The following is a 14,311-nucleotide window of genomic DNA, read 5'->3' as shown; positions in this document are numbered from 1 at the left end:
TATAAAACCTCTCCAAAAGCTGGCGGGTGGGATTAATCACTAGTTAGAAAATGAAATGCAGGAGAGGAAAAAAACCTTCTCAAGGGGCAAGGTGCTTCACTATGGGATGGGAAGTGTCAGGGGTGAGGCAAAGCCCGATAGTCACTTCTCAGGATTGCCTTCGTTGGTCAACCAAGGCGCTGGGGTTGAGGTTTCCAAAACGAGTTTGAATTCCTCCAAACCTCTACTGGCTTTTGGGAGGACTGACCGATCCGACTTTATCTTTTCCAACAAGGAAACTTGGGTGGTAAGGGGGAACAATACGTTCTTCTCACAGACAAACCAAACCTAGCCGGGATGATCTCGCCTACTTCGGAGTGCTGGCCCCCAACTCCAGCCTGGGGTGGAAGGTGATATATAAAACGCAGGTGATGAGACCCCCCTCCGGCGTCCACACTCAGACCGGATAGATAGGCTGTAAGCCCAGCTCTTGCTGCCCCCGCCCGTGGCCCCGCTTCCGGGTCGGGGGCCCAGAGCCCCCGAGCCCCCCAAAGCCAAGTTCCCGCAGGCAGTCGCCCCCACTCCTCAAGCAAGGGCGGAATCTGGACAAGCCCCGCGGGCCAGCCCCAAGAGAGACTCTGGGGCGGGAGGGCTGCGGTTGGTGCTTTAGCGGCGGCTACAGCTCGCCAGGGGCTCCCTCCCCGGGGAACGCTCTTCCTTTTCGGGCCCTCCCCAGACCTCGGCTCTCGGAGAGGGCGGCAAGGGTCCCCAGGGGGCCTCACCAGACGGAGCTGGCTAATTTCGTCGTAGGACATAAAGCTGAGGATGTTCTCGATGGCTACGATGGGCAGCGCCACCAGCGTGTTGTTTTGAGGCAGCTGGTCCGGAGCCAGCGCCGGGGCTGGGGGCGCCTGGGACCCCGGCTGCGGGGGCTGGGGCGGGGGTGGTGGGGGCAGTCGCTGGGTAGAGGCGATGGCCGAAGGGGAGCCGCCGTCGCCGTGACCGCCGCCTCCTTCCTCAGCCATCCGCTCCTCCGACGCTGCCGCCATCTTGGGGGTTTGATTCCTTCCCCCCACTGCAAGGGGAACAGGGACACTTCCGGTGCGTCACTTCCTTCTCTGGAGCGGCCGGGAGGGGCACCTGGAGGAGGGGGAGGAGCCTATGGGGTGACAGGCAGAGAGAGACACTTTGATGCTGGTTCAAGTGGGAAGGAGAGAAGATCAAGTAACCCCCTGGAAAGGTGGTCATTGTAAGCTCTTTCATCTAAGATTGGAAACGGCTTGAGGGCAGGGGAACCCTGTCTGAAATTAACTTCACAGTGCATTTTTTCCTAAAGTGCTTCCCTGATAAAGGGAGATAAAAATAATGTTAACTAGTAAGTGTAATAAGATCATGGCATCTGGTCCCATCACTTCATGGCAAATACATGGGGAAACAATGGAAACAGTGACAGACTTTATTTTCTTGGGCTCCAAAATCACTGAGGACAGTGACTGCAGCCATGAAGTTAAAAGGCACTTGCTCCTTGGAAGAATAGCTGTGACAAAACTAGACAGTGTGTTGAAGAGCAGAGTCAGACTTTGCTGACAAAGGTCCATATAGTCAAAGCTATGGTTTTTGTGGTAGTCATGTAGGGATGTGAGAGTTGGACCATAAAGAAGAGCGCCAAAGAATTGATGCCTTCGAACTGTGGTGTTGGAGAAGACTCTTGAGAGTCCCTTGCACTGCAAGGAGATCAAACCAGTCAATTCTAAAGGAAATCAACCCCAAATATTTAGTGGAAGGACTGATGTTGAGGCTGAAGCGCCAATACTTTGGCCACCTAATGTGAAGAGCCAACTCATTAGACAAGACCCTGATGCTGGGAAAGATTGAAGGCAGGAGGAGAAGGAGGAGACAGAGGACAAGATGGTTGGATGGCATCGTGGACTCAGTGGACATGAGTGAGCAAACTCATGGAGATAGTGAAGGACAGGGAAGCCTGGTGTGCTGCAGTCCATGGGGTCGCAAAGAGTCAGACATGACTGAGCGACTGAACAACAGCAATAGTAAGTGTAGATGAAACAATGTAGAATATCATCATTTTTCAAGAACCATACTAATGATTGATTTAGGCAAGAAGGAATGAAGGATTGATTAAAACTGCCTTATGAATGAGCCTTAAAAATGTTTTCAATTAAAGAAGCAAGACCCAAAGGACCACATATTGTATGAATCCATTGACATGAGATGCCTGAAATAGCCAAAACAATAAAGATAGAAAGTAGATTAATGGTTCTCAGAGGCTGGAAACAGCAGAGGAAAGGGGAATGACTGCTAAGGGGTGTAGGGTTTTTTCCTGGGGCTTTGATGAAAATGTTCTGGAATTAGACAGTGGTGATGGGTACACCTCTGAATCATACACTTTAAAATAGTGAATTTTGGGACTTCCTTGGTGGTCCAGTGGTTAAGAATCCGCCTTCCAATGCAGGAGACTCAGGTTCCATCCCTGGTCAGAGAACTAAGATCCTACATGCTTGGGCAATTAAGCCTGTATTCTGCAATTATGGAGCTTGTGCACTCTGGAGCCGTGTGCCACAACTAAAGCCCAGGGCCACAATGAGAGAGCTTGTGTTCTAACAACCCAGCCAAATAAAGGAAAAAATAAATATTTTTTAAAATAGTGAACGTTATAATATGTGAATTATATCTCCATAAAAAATTGATTTAGGCAAGAATCATCAAAAGATGCTAAATAAGAAAGTAAGGGTGTGATCTGGAAAAGAATATTTACATAGATTCAAAATAACCCCCACAAATTAATTATCAATTACAAGATAAAAAGAAGTTTGCAATAGAGAGATTTGGTGGGTACCACCATAACCAAATGATCAAAATTAACTTCACGAGTTATGAGTGGAATTGACATCATGTAGCTCCTGTTATGATAGCTTGAAAAGGGCATAGCATAATGTGGTATTTCTACCAAAAATGCATAGACTGTATTTGAGGTAGACAAATCTAGTTAACTACCCCGTAATCTTTTTATTTATTTATTTTTATTTTTGGCTGTGCTGGATCTTGTTGCTGCTCATGGGATTTCTCTGATTGTGGCAGACGGGGACTACTCTTTAGTTGCGGTGTGAGGGCTTCTCGTTGAGATGGCTTTTATTGCAGAGCACAGACTCCAAAGCTCGAGGGCTTCAGTAGTTGCCCCATGGTGACATGTAGAATCTTCCCCGACCAAAGATCGAGGCCATGTCCTCTGCATTGGCAGGTGGATTCTTAACCACCAGACTACCAGGTAAGTCCCCCCATAATCTTAAAAACGATTACTGTCATGAAAGACAAAGACTATGAATTTGTACCAGATGAAAAGAGACTAAAGCAACAAGACAACTAAATGCTTGGGTGATCATGGACTGGATCATGGATTAGGAAGAACAGTAGTGAGAACACTACTGTGAGGATTGGCAAAATTTATAATTTTTAATTGGATTTAAATTTAAATTGTTATATTGTGTTTAAATTGTAATCATATTAAGTTTCATATTACTATGAAACTAAATGTAATCATATTAAGTTTCCTGATTTGGATAATTTTATGTGGTCTTGTAAGAGAATGTCCTTCTTCTTAGGAAATACACATTGAAATATTTCGGGGTAAATGGGTCACGATGTCTCTGTTCTTCAGTGGTTCAATATGTAGATAGAGAATTAGATGAATAAAACAAATATGATAAACATTAACACTTGGTGAATCCAGATGAAGAGCATACGAGAATTTGTACTATCTTTTTTTTTTAACCTTTCAATTTTCTGAAGATACAGTTGACATACATCACTGTTTAAGTTTAATGTGTACAGTATAATGACTCGACTTACATACATCATGAAATGATAAATTTCACTATTATTATTTCACAATAAATTTAGTGAACATCCATCATCTCTTGTAGGTACAAAATGAAAGAAGTAGAAAAATTTTTTTCTTGTGGTGAGAACTCTTAGGATTTACTCTCTTAGCAACTTTCATATGTAACCTATGTGCCTGTTCAGTTGCTTCAGTTGCGTCTGGCTCTTTGTGACCCTGTGGACTGTAGCCTGCCAGGCTCCTCTGTCCAAGGGATGCTCTGTGAGTGAAAGTCACTCAGTCGTGTCTGACTTTTTGTGACCCCATGGACTATACAGTCCACGGAATTCTCCAGGCAAGAATACAGAATTTCCCTTCTCCAGGGGATCGTCCCAACCCAAGGATTGAACCCAGGTCTCCCACATTGCAGGTGGATTCTTTACCAGCTGAGCCATGAGGGAAGCCCAAGAATACTGGAGTGGGTAGCCTATTCCTCCTCCAGGGGATCTTCCTGACCCATGTCTCCTGCATTGGCAGGCAGATTCTTTACTACTGGGCCACCTTGGGAGCCCATCTTTGTAATAGCCCAATGACAAAGATTAAGGTGCAAAAATCACTGAATTTTTAACCTTTCTCTTTTTTTTTTGGAGGGTGTGGTCTTAACCTTAAAATTGCCAATATGTCTTTTCTTTTTCAGCTTTGGTTTGGAATCTAATTGTTGCATGGTAGAAACCGCAGAGAAAGCCAGGCATGACCAAGGACTGAGGAAAAGCAGGTAACAACTAAAGCAAGGAGATGAACTGGAAGTGCTGTGGGTAGCTTATTAGAGTTGACACCTTTTCCTCACTCATGGGTCTGTAAACTGTTGGTCATTTTACCTATCATTGTTTCAGATCATAAAATTCTTTGAAGTTATTGAACCCAGGTCTCCCGCCTTGCAGGCAGATTCTTTACCAGCTGAACCACCAGGGAAGCTATATCTTCATAGAACCTGTTCCAATTTGATCTGAAATGAATTCACTATTTTTTTTTTTTTTCAGTATATGTGCTGCCAAAGCGAGCACATGAATTCACTTTTTACCTTGTTTTATTAGAGTTGGATACTTTCTTGGTAGATTGGGTTGAAATTGAATTTCTGTAAATGGAATCATGCTTTTTATTATAAAAGAAACCCATAGAAAATCTTTTAAAAAGTGAATCATCACTGCCTTCGTCTATTCGGTGAATCCACTAGTTATGTGCAGTTTTGTTTGGCTTGAAATGGACATGTGGAAAGCCTTCCTGCCCCCTTATCTCTCCACATGTGGTCAACTCGTTAACATCTAGGGCAGGCTGACCCCTGAGCTAAACAGCAAAATAAAACTTTGGAAACAATTTAAACCACTTCCTGCCAGTAAACCCACTTAAATTATCCTCTGTTTATGTATATTGGATCTGTGCCCCTATATTTCTTACACATCTTTTTTTTTTTTAAGTGAAAGTTTCAAAATAAATGATTGCTTTGTTTAAATTATTGAAACCAATGCTTGTTTTGGAGACGTTTCCTGATCAAAACAAATACTTGTACCTAAAACAAATATTTGAACTTGTAGGAGTTCTGAGTTGTAAGTGTGGTTTTCACACCATCAGCAAGGATTTTTACACCATTGCAGGATGATGATCTCAAGTACAGGACGGATCTATGCATTTTTAGATCTCTGTGTTTCTAGTTTCATTATTTATACCTTCCTTCTTTATCTACAAAGTTAATCTGAGGCTGAGTGGAGACAGCAAATGGGTGAGCTTTTGAATTCCCTAGATTAAAGACATTCGAGTCAATTTAACGTGAGACAGTTACTGTATAGACAGCATATTAAAAAGTAGAGACATAACTTTGTCAACAAAGGTCCATCTAGTCAAGGCTATGGTTTTCCCAGTAGTCATGTATGGATGTGAGAGTTGGACTATAAAGAAAGCTGAGCGCCAAAGAATTGATGCTTTTGAACTATGGTGTTGGAGAAGACTCTTGAGAATCTCTTGGACTGCAAGGAGATCCAGCCAGTCTATCCTAAAGGAAATCAGTGCTGAATATTCATTGGAAGGACTGATGTTGAAGCTGAAACTCCAATACTTAGGCCACCTGATGCGAAGAGCTGACTCATTTGAAGAGACCTTGATGTTGGGAAAAATTGAAGGCAGGAGGAGAAGGGGACGACAGAGGATGAGATGGTTGGATGGCATCACTGACTCAATGGACATGTGTTTGGGTAGACTCCGGGAGTTGGTGATGGACAGGGAGGCCTGGCGTACTGCGGTTCTTGGGGTCACAAAGAGTTGGACACGACTGAGTGACTGAAATGAACTGATCTGATCCTGGCCCCCATTGTCCATCTGACTTCCTGGTTAAGGTGTATGTTGGGGGATAGGATTGGACTGGGTGCAGTGAAGTAAGATAGGGGCTAAGCTATTCAATGGTACCTTCACAAGATGTTCTTCACAATGAAAAGAGTAAATTAAACCCAGACATTTTATTTCCTATCTCTTAGCAGATTTGTAACTTATAAAATAGACTAAATAAAAAGAGGTTTGAGAGTTTCAGTGGATTCTGATTAGCCATATATACTTTTTCTTTTTTAATTGCAGAAAAAACATATAACACAAAACTTACCACCTTAACTATTTCTAAAAGTAATGTTAAGTATAGTCACATTGTTGTGCAATCAATCTCTGGAAAACTTTCATCCTGCAAAACTGAAACCCTATGCTCATTAAACACCAACTCCCCATTCCTCCCTGCCCTCAGCATCCTCCATGCTACTTTCTATTTTGATGAATTTGACTACTTATGTAAATGAAATTATTCCATTTATCTTTTTGTGACTAGTTTATTTCACTTAACATAATGTCCTCAAGTTTCATCCATGTTGTAGCTTGTGTCAGAATTTCTGTCCTTTTAAGACTGTATAATATCCTATCATATGTATGTACTAGATTTTGTTTATCTATCAGTGGACATTTGAGTTGCTTCCACCTCTTGGCTGTTGTAAATAATGCTGCTATAAACATGGGTGTGCAAATATTTCTTCATGATTCTGCTCCCAGTTCTTCTGGATATATGATCAGAGTTGGGACTGCTGGATTGTATAGTATTTTCATTTTTAATTTTTTGAGGAACTACCATACTGTTTTCCATAGCAGCAACACTATTTTGCATCACCAACAACAGTGCACAGGGGTTTCAATCTCTCCATACTTTTCCCAACACTTGTAATTTTCTGGTTTTTTGATAGTAGCCAACCTAGTGAGTGTGAGGTGATATCTCCTCAGGGTTTTATTTTTCATTTCCCTGATTATTAGTGATATCAAGCATATGCTTGTTGACTATTTGTAGATCATCCCTGGAGAAATATCTATTCAAGTCTTTGCTCAGTTTTTAATTGTTTTTGTTGTTGTTGAGTTGTAGGAGTTGTTTATATTCTGGATATTAGCAACATGCAAATAGTTTCTCCCATTCTATTGGTTGTCTTTTCACTCTGTAGATTGTGTCCTTAGATGCACAAAGGTTTTTGAGTTTGATGCAGTCCTCTTTATTTATTTTTTCTTTTTTTGTGTGCTTTTAGTGTCATATACAAGAAATCATTGCCAGCCAATCGAATGTCGTGAAGCTATTGTTTATGTTTTTTTTTTAAAGGAGAGATATAATTTTAGAACTTACATTTAGGTGTATGATCTATTCAGAGTTAATTTGAGCTTCTCTAGTGGCTCAGTCCATAAAGAGTCTGCCTGCAATTCAAGAGACCCCGGTTCAATGCCTGGGTCAGGAAGATTCCCTGGAGAAGGAAATTGCTACCCTCTCCATGGGAAATCCCATGGACAGAGGAAACTGACTGGCTATAGTCCATGGGGTCATAAGAGTTGGACATAACTTTAGCAACTAAACCACCAGAAGGAAAGAGTCAAACTTCTCTGATTCTTTGCATAGATATCCAGTTTCCCTAGTATCATTTTTGAAGAGCCTGTCCTTTCTCCATTAAATGATCTTGGCATCCTTGTCATAGATTTTTTTGATCACATATAATAACTGGGCTTATTTCTGGGCCGTCTAATCTATTTCTTTGGTCTGTATACCTGTCTTTATGCTAGTAACACCCATTTATATTACTATAACTTTATAATAAATTTTGAAATAAAAAAGTGTAATACCTCCAACATTACTCTTCTTTAACTATGTCTTTTAAGACCCATTTTTAGACTAAATGAGCAGTTTCCTGTCACAGCTTATGTCTGAAATTCTGTCATTAGATGCATTCTTTTAAATTTAAAGCTTTAACTCTAGGGAAAGATGGTTCACTAAACTTTGAATTCAGCAAGTGTTTATTGGTTGCTAGATGGATAAGGCACTAGGGAGATACTAAGATAAATAATGTTTCACATCCTTGAGAGAATGTGAATCTGACTGCAATATTGGTTACCACATGGATCTGCTGAACTGATTCCATTGGCCTGGCTGACTGGACCAGTGTCTCCTTATTTCTTCATAGATAGTGTTCCTAAAGTTACATAGGTCTTCCCAGGTGGCACTAGTGGTAAAGAACCTACCTGCCAATGCAGAAGATGTAAGAGATGCAGATTCAGCCCCTGGGTGGGGAAGATCCCTGGAAGGAGGGCATGGCAACCCACTCCAGTGTTCTTGCCTGGAGAATCTGGTTGACAGAGGAGCCTGGCAGGCTACGGTCCATAGGGAAGCAAAGAGTCAGACACAACTGAAGTGATTTAGCACAAAGTTGTATATTTGGAAAGAAAAGGTGGATTTCATGGAATATTTTTCATACAAAGTGATTCAGCTAACTGTGTTTTCTCCTGTTGTTAGAAAAGTATACAAACAAAAATTATGGGAATATGTAAGTAGTAGTTAATCCAATTTAAATAATCAAGGAAAGCCTCACAAAGGTTACATTTCACCTTTCCTGCAAAGATGAGGGTATTGGAATACTTGTGGAAGCTTTCTAAATTAAAAAGTGAAGAAAGTTATGTTGTTGTTGTTCAGTTGCTAAGTCGTGTCCAACTCTTTGCAACCCCATAGATTACAGTACGCCAGGCTCCCTTCTCCATCACTGTCTCCCAGAATTTGCTCAAATTCATGTCTATTGAGTTGGTGATGTTATCTATCTATCTATCTATCTATCATCCTCTGCTGCCCCCTTCTCCTTTTGCCTTCAATCTTTCCCGTCAGGGTCTTTTCCAGGCTCTTCACATCAGGTGTCAAAGTATTGGAGCTTCAGCTTCAGCATCAGTCCCTCCAATGAATATTCAGGCTTGATTTCCTTTAGGATGGACTGGTTTGATCTCCTTGCTGTCCAAGGGACTCTCAAGAGTCTTCTCCAGCACCACAGTTTGAAAGCATCAGTTCTTCAGCACTCAGTCTGTTTTATGGTCCAACTCTCATATCCGTACATGACTATTGGAAAAACCATACCTTTGACTATACAGGCCTTTGTCAGCAAAGTGATATCTCTGCTTTTTAATGTACTGTCTAGGTTTGTCATAGGTTTCCTTCCAAGGAAAGAAGCAAGCGTCTTTTAATTTCATGGCTGCAGTCACCATCCACACTGATTTTGGAGCCCAAGAACATAAAATCTGAACATGCATGTTCGGTGTGTTTGACACTTTGTGACCCCATGGACTGTAGCCCATCAGGCTCCTCTGCCCACAAGATTTCCCAGACAAGAATACTGGAGTGGGTTGCCATTTCCTTCTCTGGGGAATTTTCCTGACCCAGGGATCAATCCCACATCTCCTGAGTCTCCTGCATTGGCAGTTGAATTCTTTACCACTTGAGCCACCTGGGAAGAGTGAAGAATGGTATGAGGACATTTCAAACAAGAGGAACGGTAAAAGCAAATAAATGAACTATGTAAATACTCAGAAGATCAGAAAAATGCAGGTGGGTACAGGATTTTGGACTTTAATTCTGTAGACCAGTGGGGATTCTTTTTGTTCTTAATTCTTTTAAAATTCTTGTGTCAGTTATCAATTTATTGCCTCTGAGCTCTAAATTCACTCTTTTTGCCTGCCCTGTGAGTATTTTTCCCTTCCTGGAGAGATGGTGCAGCAGAAAAGGGTTTTCTTACTGGTTCCTGTGAGCTTGCTTGACAGGCTCCTACAGTAAGCATGTGGGTGCCTTCTCCTTCACCAGCTCCTAAACGGTGTATTAGTTAGCAGCACCCTGTGATCAGCAGCTCTCCCTGGCACTTCCTCCTCCCTTGGTGGTGTTGTATTAAAGTGCCTCTGGTCTCCCTCCTGGAGAACAGTTTTCTCTTTCAGTAAGCTCCAGAGGGTGGGTTATTTCCAGAAACTTTTTGTCAGCACAGCACAACACAACAGCAAGTTTTCTGCTGTCCTATGGACCACAGCTATGCCCTCCCACAAAGTCAGAGTCTCAGCCCTTGAGGAGCCTCTTCCTTCAATGTTGTATCTTAGTTCAAAGAATATGGCTGCTCCTTATATTTGCCATTTCTGTATTCTTTAGAGTTCTCTTTACTGCTTACTAGCCAACCTCTCATTGTTCCAATCTGCTACTGTATTCAATCTTGATATTAAAGTTTTCTTGTTCAAATTGCTATATGGTTTCTCTCTCTTGATTGGACCCAGACTGATAAAGTAGTGAAATTGATTTTTTATGATGGATATCTTTCAAGAATCCTAATACAGGGAACATAAAACCAGATCTTTTCTAATCGAAGCCAAGTGGGAAGATCCAAGACTCATCTCATTCAATCTTTCTTTTGTTCCCTGAGGAAACTTATCAAAACCTACTACTCTACAAATACTTGAAAACTATTGCTGTGGGCAGTTGGGAGCCATCTTGAGTTGGAGAAATGACTTGATCAGTGGTGTGTTTCAGGAAAATGATTCTAGTAATAATAGAGAGACTACATTGGAAGGCAGAGAGTTGGTAGGTAGTGATGCCTATTAGGAGGGTAGAGTGGTAGTTACAGAAAAATAAGATTTGGGGACTGAAATAGAGCAGAGACTTTTAGGAGGGAAAAGAGAAATGCACAGAAACTTTAAAATTGCCAAAAATGAAAAAAACTGACACTACTTAATGACTGATGCTGGAAATCAGGTACCGGAGAAAGATGTTAAAAGATGACACTGTTACCCAAACTCAGCAATAGGATGACTGGATGGGCCGTTAATGAACATTAGGACTATCGGGAAAGGCTTAGATTGGGGGTGGGAGGAGAGAAAATGAGTTTGATTTGGGGCCTATTGAGATTAAATGCCTATAAGGCACCCAGAGAATGATAACAGCTCTAATTCTTTGAATACTTACCATGTGCCAATGATTCTTGCAGGGGTTTTAATTTTCTTTATGCTCTATTTTTAAATGTATCCAGGATTTTGTTTTAATCAGGTATAGTAAGATGACAGACTCAAAGACAACTACTTTGAAAGGATAGTTTATCACTTACAATTCCTGAGAGGAAGAGGCACGCCACACACACACAGACACACACTCCTCACTCCCCCCACGCCACGTGAAGTCACGTGGGGAAGCACCATGGTCAGTTATGAGATGGAGGGAACAGAGAGGAAGGTATGGCCGCAGCCTTTATTGTGTTTTCTGTAGGACGAAATGGGTGAAGCAAGGTAGGCGAGTTGACCAAGTTTAGGATTGGATAGCTTGAATAATTTCAGCAGACTCTGGGCTCCTGGGTTATCTGTGGTTCCACTGTACTTTTCTCTGGTATGGTTTACGGCAAGGGTAGAGTGTTCCAAACTCCCAGAGGCTGTTAAAGGAGTTGGTTGGACTCTGAACTTGTCAGTGTGCATATCAAAGGCATGTTCAAAGACCAGCTGTTTTCTGGGGGAGAATGGATACATGTACATGTATGGCTGAGTCCCTTCCCTATTCACCTGAAACTGTCACAACATTGTTAATTGATTATACCCCAATACAAAATAAAAACCTTAAAGTTTGGAAAAAAAAAAAAAAGACAAGTTGTTTGCTCTCTCAGGGAATATGCTAACCCTGGGAGGATGAGTCCTTGCCCAGGTTGAAATGCCCCAAGAAGTCAAAGCATTGTAAGATATAGAAAATAAAAAACATGATCAATACATTCTCTCTAATCTCTCTTCTTCTCCCAGTGATCTTATCTTCCATTCTATCACAGCTACTTACTCTCATAGTCAATGTAGTAGAACTTGTCATTATCAGTGACTGCAATTTTTTCTACCTGTTTCGAGCATCCCAATCTCTGGCCATCTCTTCCTGTCTTTGCAGCTCACTGTCTCTAATACCTTAGTGTTAAGAATCCTCTGAGCCCACTGGGACCTACCTCCACTGATCACACTAGTTTTTTCCTGTTCCTCATCCTTCTCATAACATCTCTTCCTGCCTCACTCTGCTAAAATTCCGCTGATAGTCATGATCTTTCCTCCCTTGTAGAAATCCTCTACTCTCTCGGCCTTTCTTGCTTTATTTTGTGTGCTCTTGCATGCTCAGTCACTTCCGTCATGTCTGACTCTTTGAGACTTATGGACTGTAGACCTGCCAGACTCCTCTGTCCACGGTATTCTCCAGGCAAGAATACTGAAGTAGATTGCCATGCCTACTTCCAGTGCTTTATCATACTGCTGGGTAAACTATGGTTTCAGTTCAGCTCAGTTCAATTGCTCAGTCGTGTCTGACTCTTTGTGACCCCATAGACTGCAGCATGCCAGGCCTCCCCGTCTATCACCAACTCCCAGAGTTTACCCAAACTCATGTCCATTGATTCAGTGATGCCATCCAACCACCTCATCCTCTGTCGTCCCCTTCTCCTCCTGCCTTCAATCTTTCCCAGCATCAGGCTTTTTTCAAATGAGTCAGTTCTTCACATCAGGTGGCCAAAGTACTGGAGCTTCAGCTTTAGCATCAGTCCTTCCAATGAATATTCAGGACTGATTTCCTTTAGGATGGACTGGTTGGATCTCCTTGCAATCCAAGGGACTTTCAAAAGTCTTCTCCAACACCACAGTTCAAAAGCACCAATTCTTTGGCACTCAAGTTTCTTTATAGTCCAACTCTCTCATCCATACATGACTACTGGAAAAACTATAGCCTTGACTAGATGGACCTTTGTTAGCAAATGTTGTCTCTGCTTTTAATATGCTGTCTAGGTTGGTCATAACTTTCCTTCCAAAGAGTAAGCATCTTTTAATTTCTTGGCTGCAGTCACCATCTGCGGTGATTTTGGAGCCCAAAAAAATAAAGTCTGCCACTGTTTCCACTGCTTCCCCATCTATTTGCCATGAAGTGATGGGACCAGATGCCATGATCTTAGTTTTCTGAATGTTGAGCTTTAAGCCAACTTTTTCACTCTCCTCTTTCACTTTCATCAAGAGGCTGTTTAGTTCTTCTTCACTTTCTGCCATAAGGGTGGTGTCATCTGCATATCTGAGGTTATTGATAGTACTCTCGACAATCTTGATTCCAGCTTGTGCTTCATCCAGCCCAGCATTTCTCATGATGTACTCTGCATATAAGTTAAATAAGCAGGGTGACAGTTTATAATATGGTTAAAGTGTGATTAGATAAAGTTCTCTACTTACTCCTGCCTATATTAGAGAATTGAATGTGACTGCCAAAAACAAAACCCCCAAAAAACTAACCATGCTGATTGTTCTTACTTTAAATTCATGATCATGACTCTCAACTGAACCTTACCACTGCTCTGCAATCACTGTACATTTTCCAAGTTCATTTCCTCTACTGTTTTTCTAATGACTATTTCACACCATCTCCTCTCTAACTTTCAATATTTTTCCACCTCCCCATTTACATTCAGTTATTGATCTGACTTCTAATTGCTTCAGTGACAAAGAGGATGCAATCAGAAGAGGACTTCTACAAGCTCTCATTTTACAAGTACCCACTGACCTGTACCTACCCATGTACTCTGACTTTCTTTTGTTACTTTGGATAAATTTTCTGTCTTTTTATTTTTTATTGTTTAGCCATGCTGCATGGCATGTGAAATCTTAGTTCCCTGACCAGGGATCAAACCCGTGCCCCATACAGTGGAAGCAGGGAGTCTTAACCACTGGACAACCAGGCAGTTCCTGGATGAATTTTCTAGTTCCCAGCGAGGGCTAACCTTTCTGCTTGCGTAGTAGATCCCGCCTTCCCTCCTCTACTCAAGGAATCACTCCAGCAATTTTTCTTTCTATTAAAAGTTCTCTCTTTACTTGGTATTTCTCCTCACCATACATACATGCCATTAGTTTTCCCATCTTAAAAAAAAAACAAAAAACACCTGACCTCACAGTAACTTGAGGTAACTTGACCTTCCAGTTACTACTCCTTCTCTCCCCTTCCTTTCACAGTAAAACTTCCCTAAAGATTTGGCCACATTTGCTACCTCTAATTTCTCTTCTCTTATTCTGTCTTGATTCCCCTGCAATCAGCCTTTTACCCTGGCCACATCTTCAATATTACTCTTAATAAGGTCTCCGGGAGCTACTCATTGCTAAATC

General features: G+C 41.7%; 1 protein-coding gene across 1 annotated transcript in view; it reads right to left on the bottom strand.

Moving 5' to 3' along the window:
• Positions 1–1,044, bottom strand: part of FBXO28 (F-box protein 28) — a 30,041-nt gene extending 28,997 nt beyond the window's left edge. Inside the window, exon 1 of the mRNA XM_061160129.1 lies at positions 762–1,044. Coding sequence (XP_061016112.1) covers positions 762–1,028 — 267 coding nt within the window. The 5' untranslated portion in view covers positions 1,029–1,044. The remainder of the gene's footprint in view (positions 1–761) is intronic.
• Between the last annotated feature and the right edge of the window lie 13,267 nt (positions 1,045–14,311).

Source organism: Dama dama, chromosome 14 (assembly GCF_033118175.1).
Source record: "Dama dama isolate Ldn47 chromosome 14, ASM3311817v1, whole genome shotgun sequence".
NCBI lineage: Eukaryota > Metazoa > Chordata > Mammalia > Artiodactyla > Cervidae > Dama > Dama dama.
The sequence above is the reverse complement of the archived record's forward strand: the minus strand, read 5'-3'. Positions and strand labels throughout refer to the sequence as shown.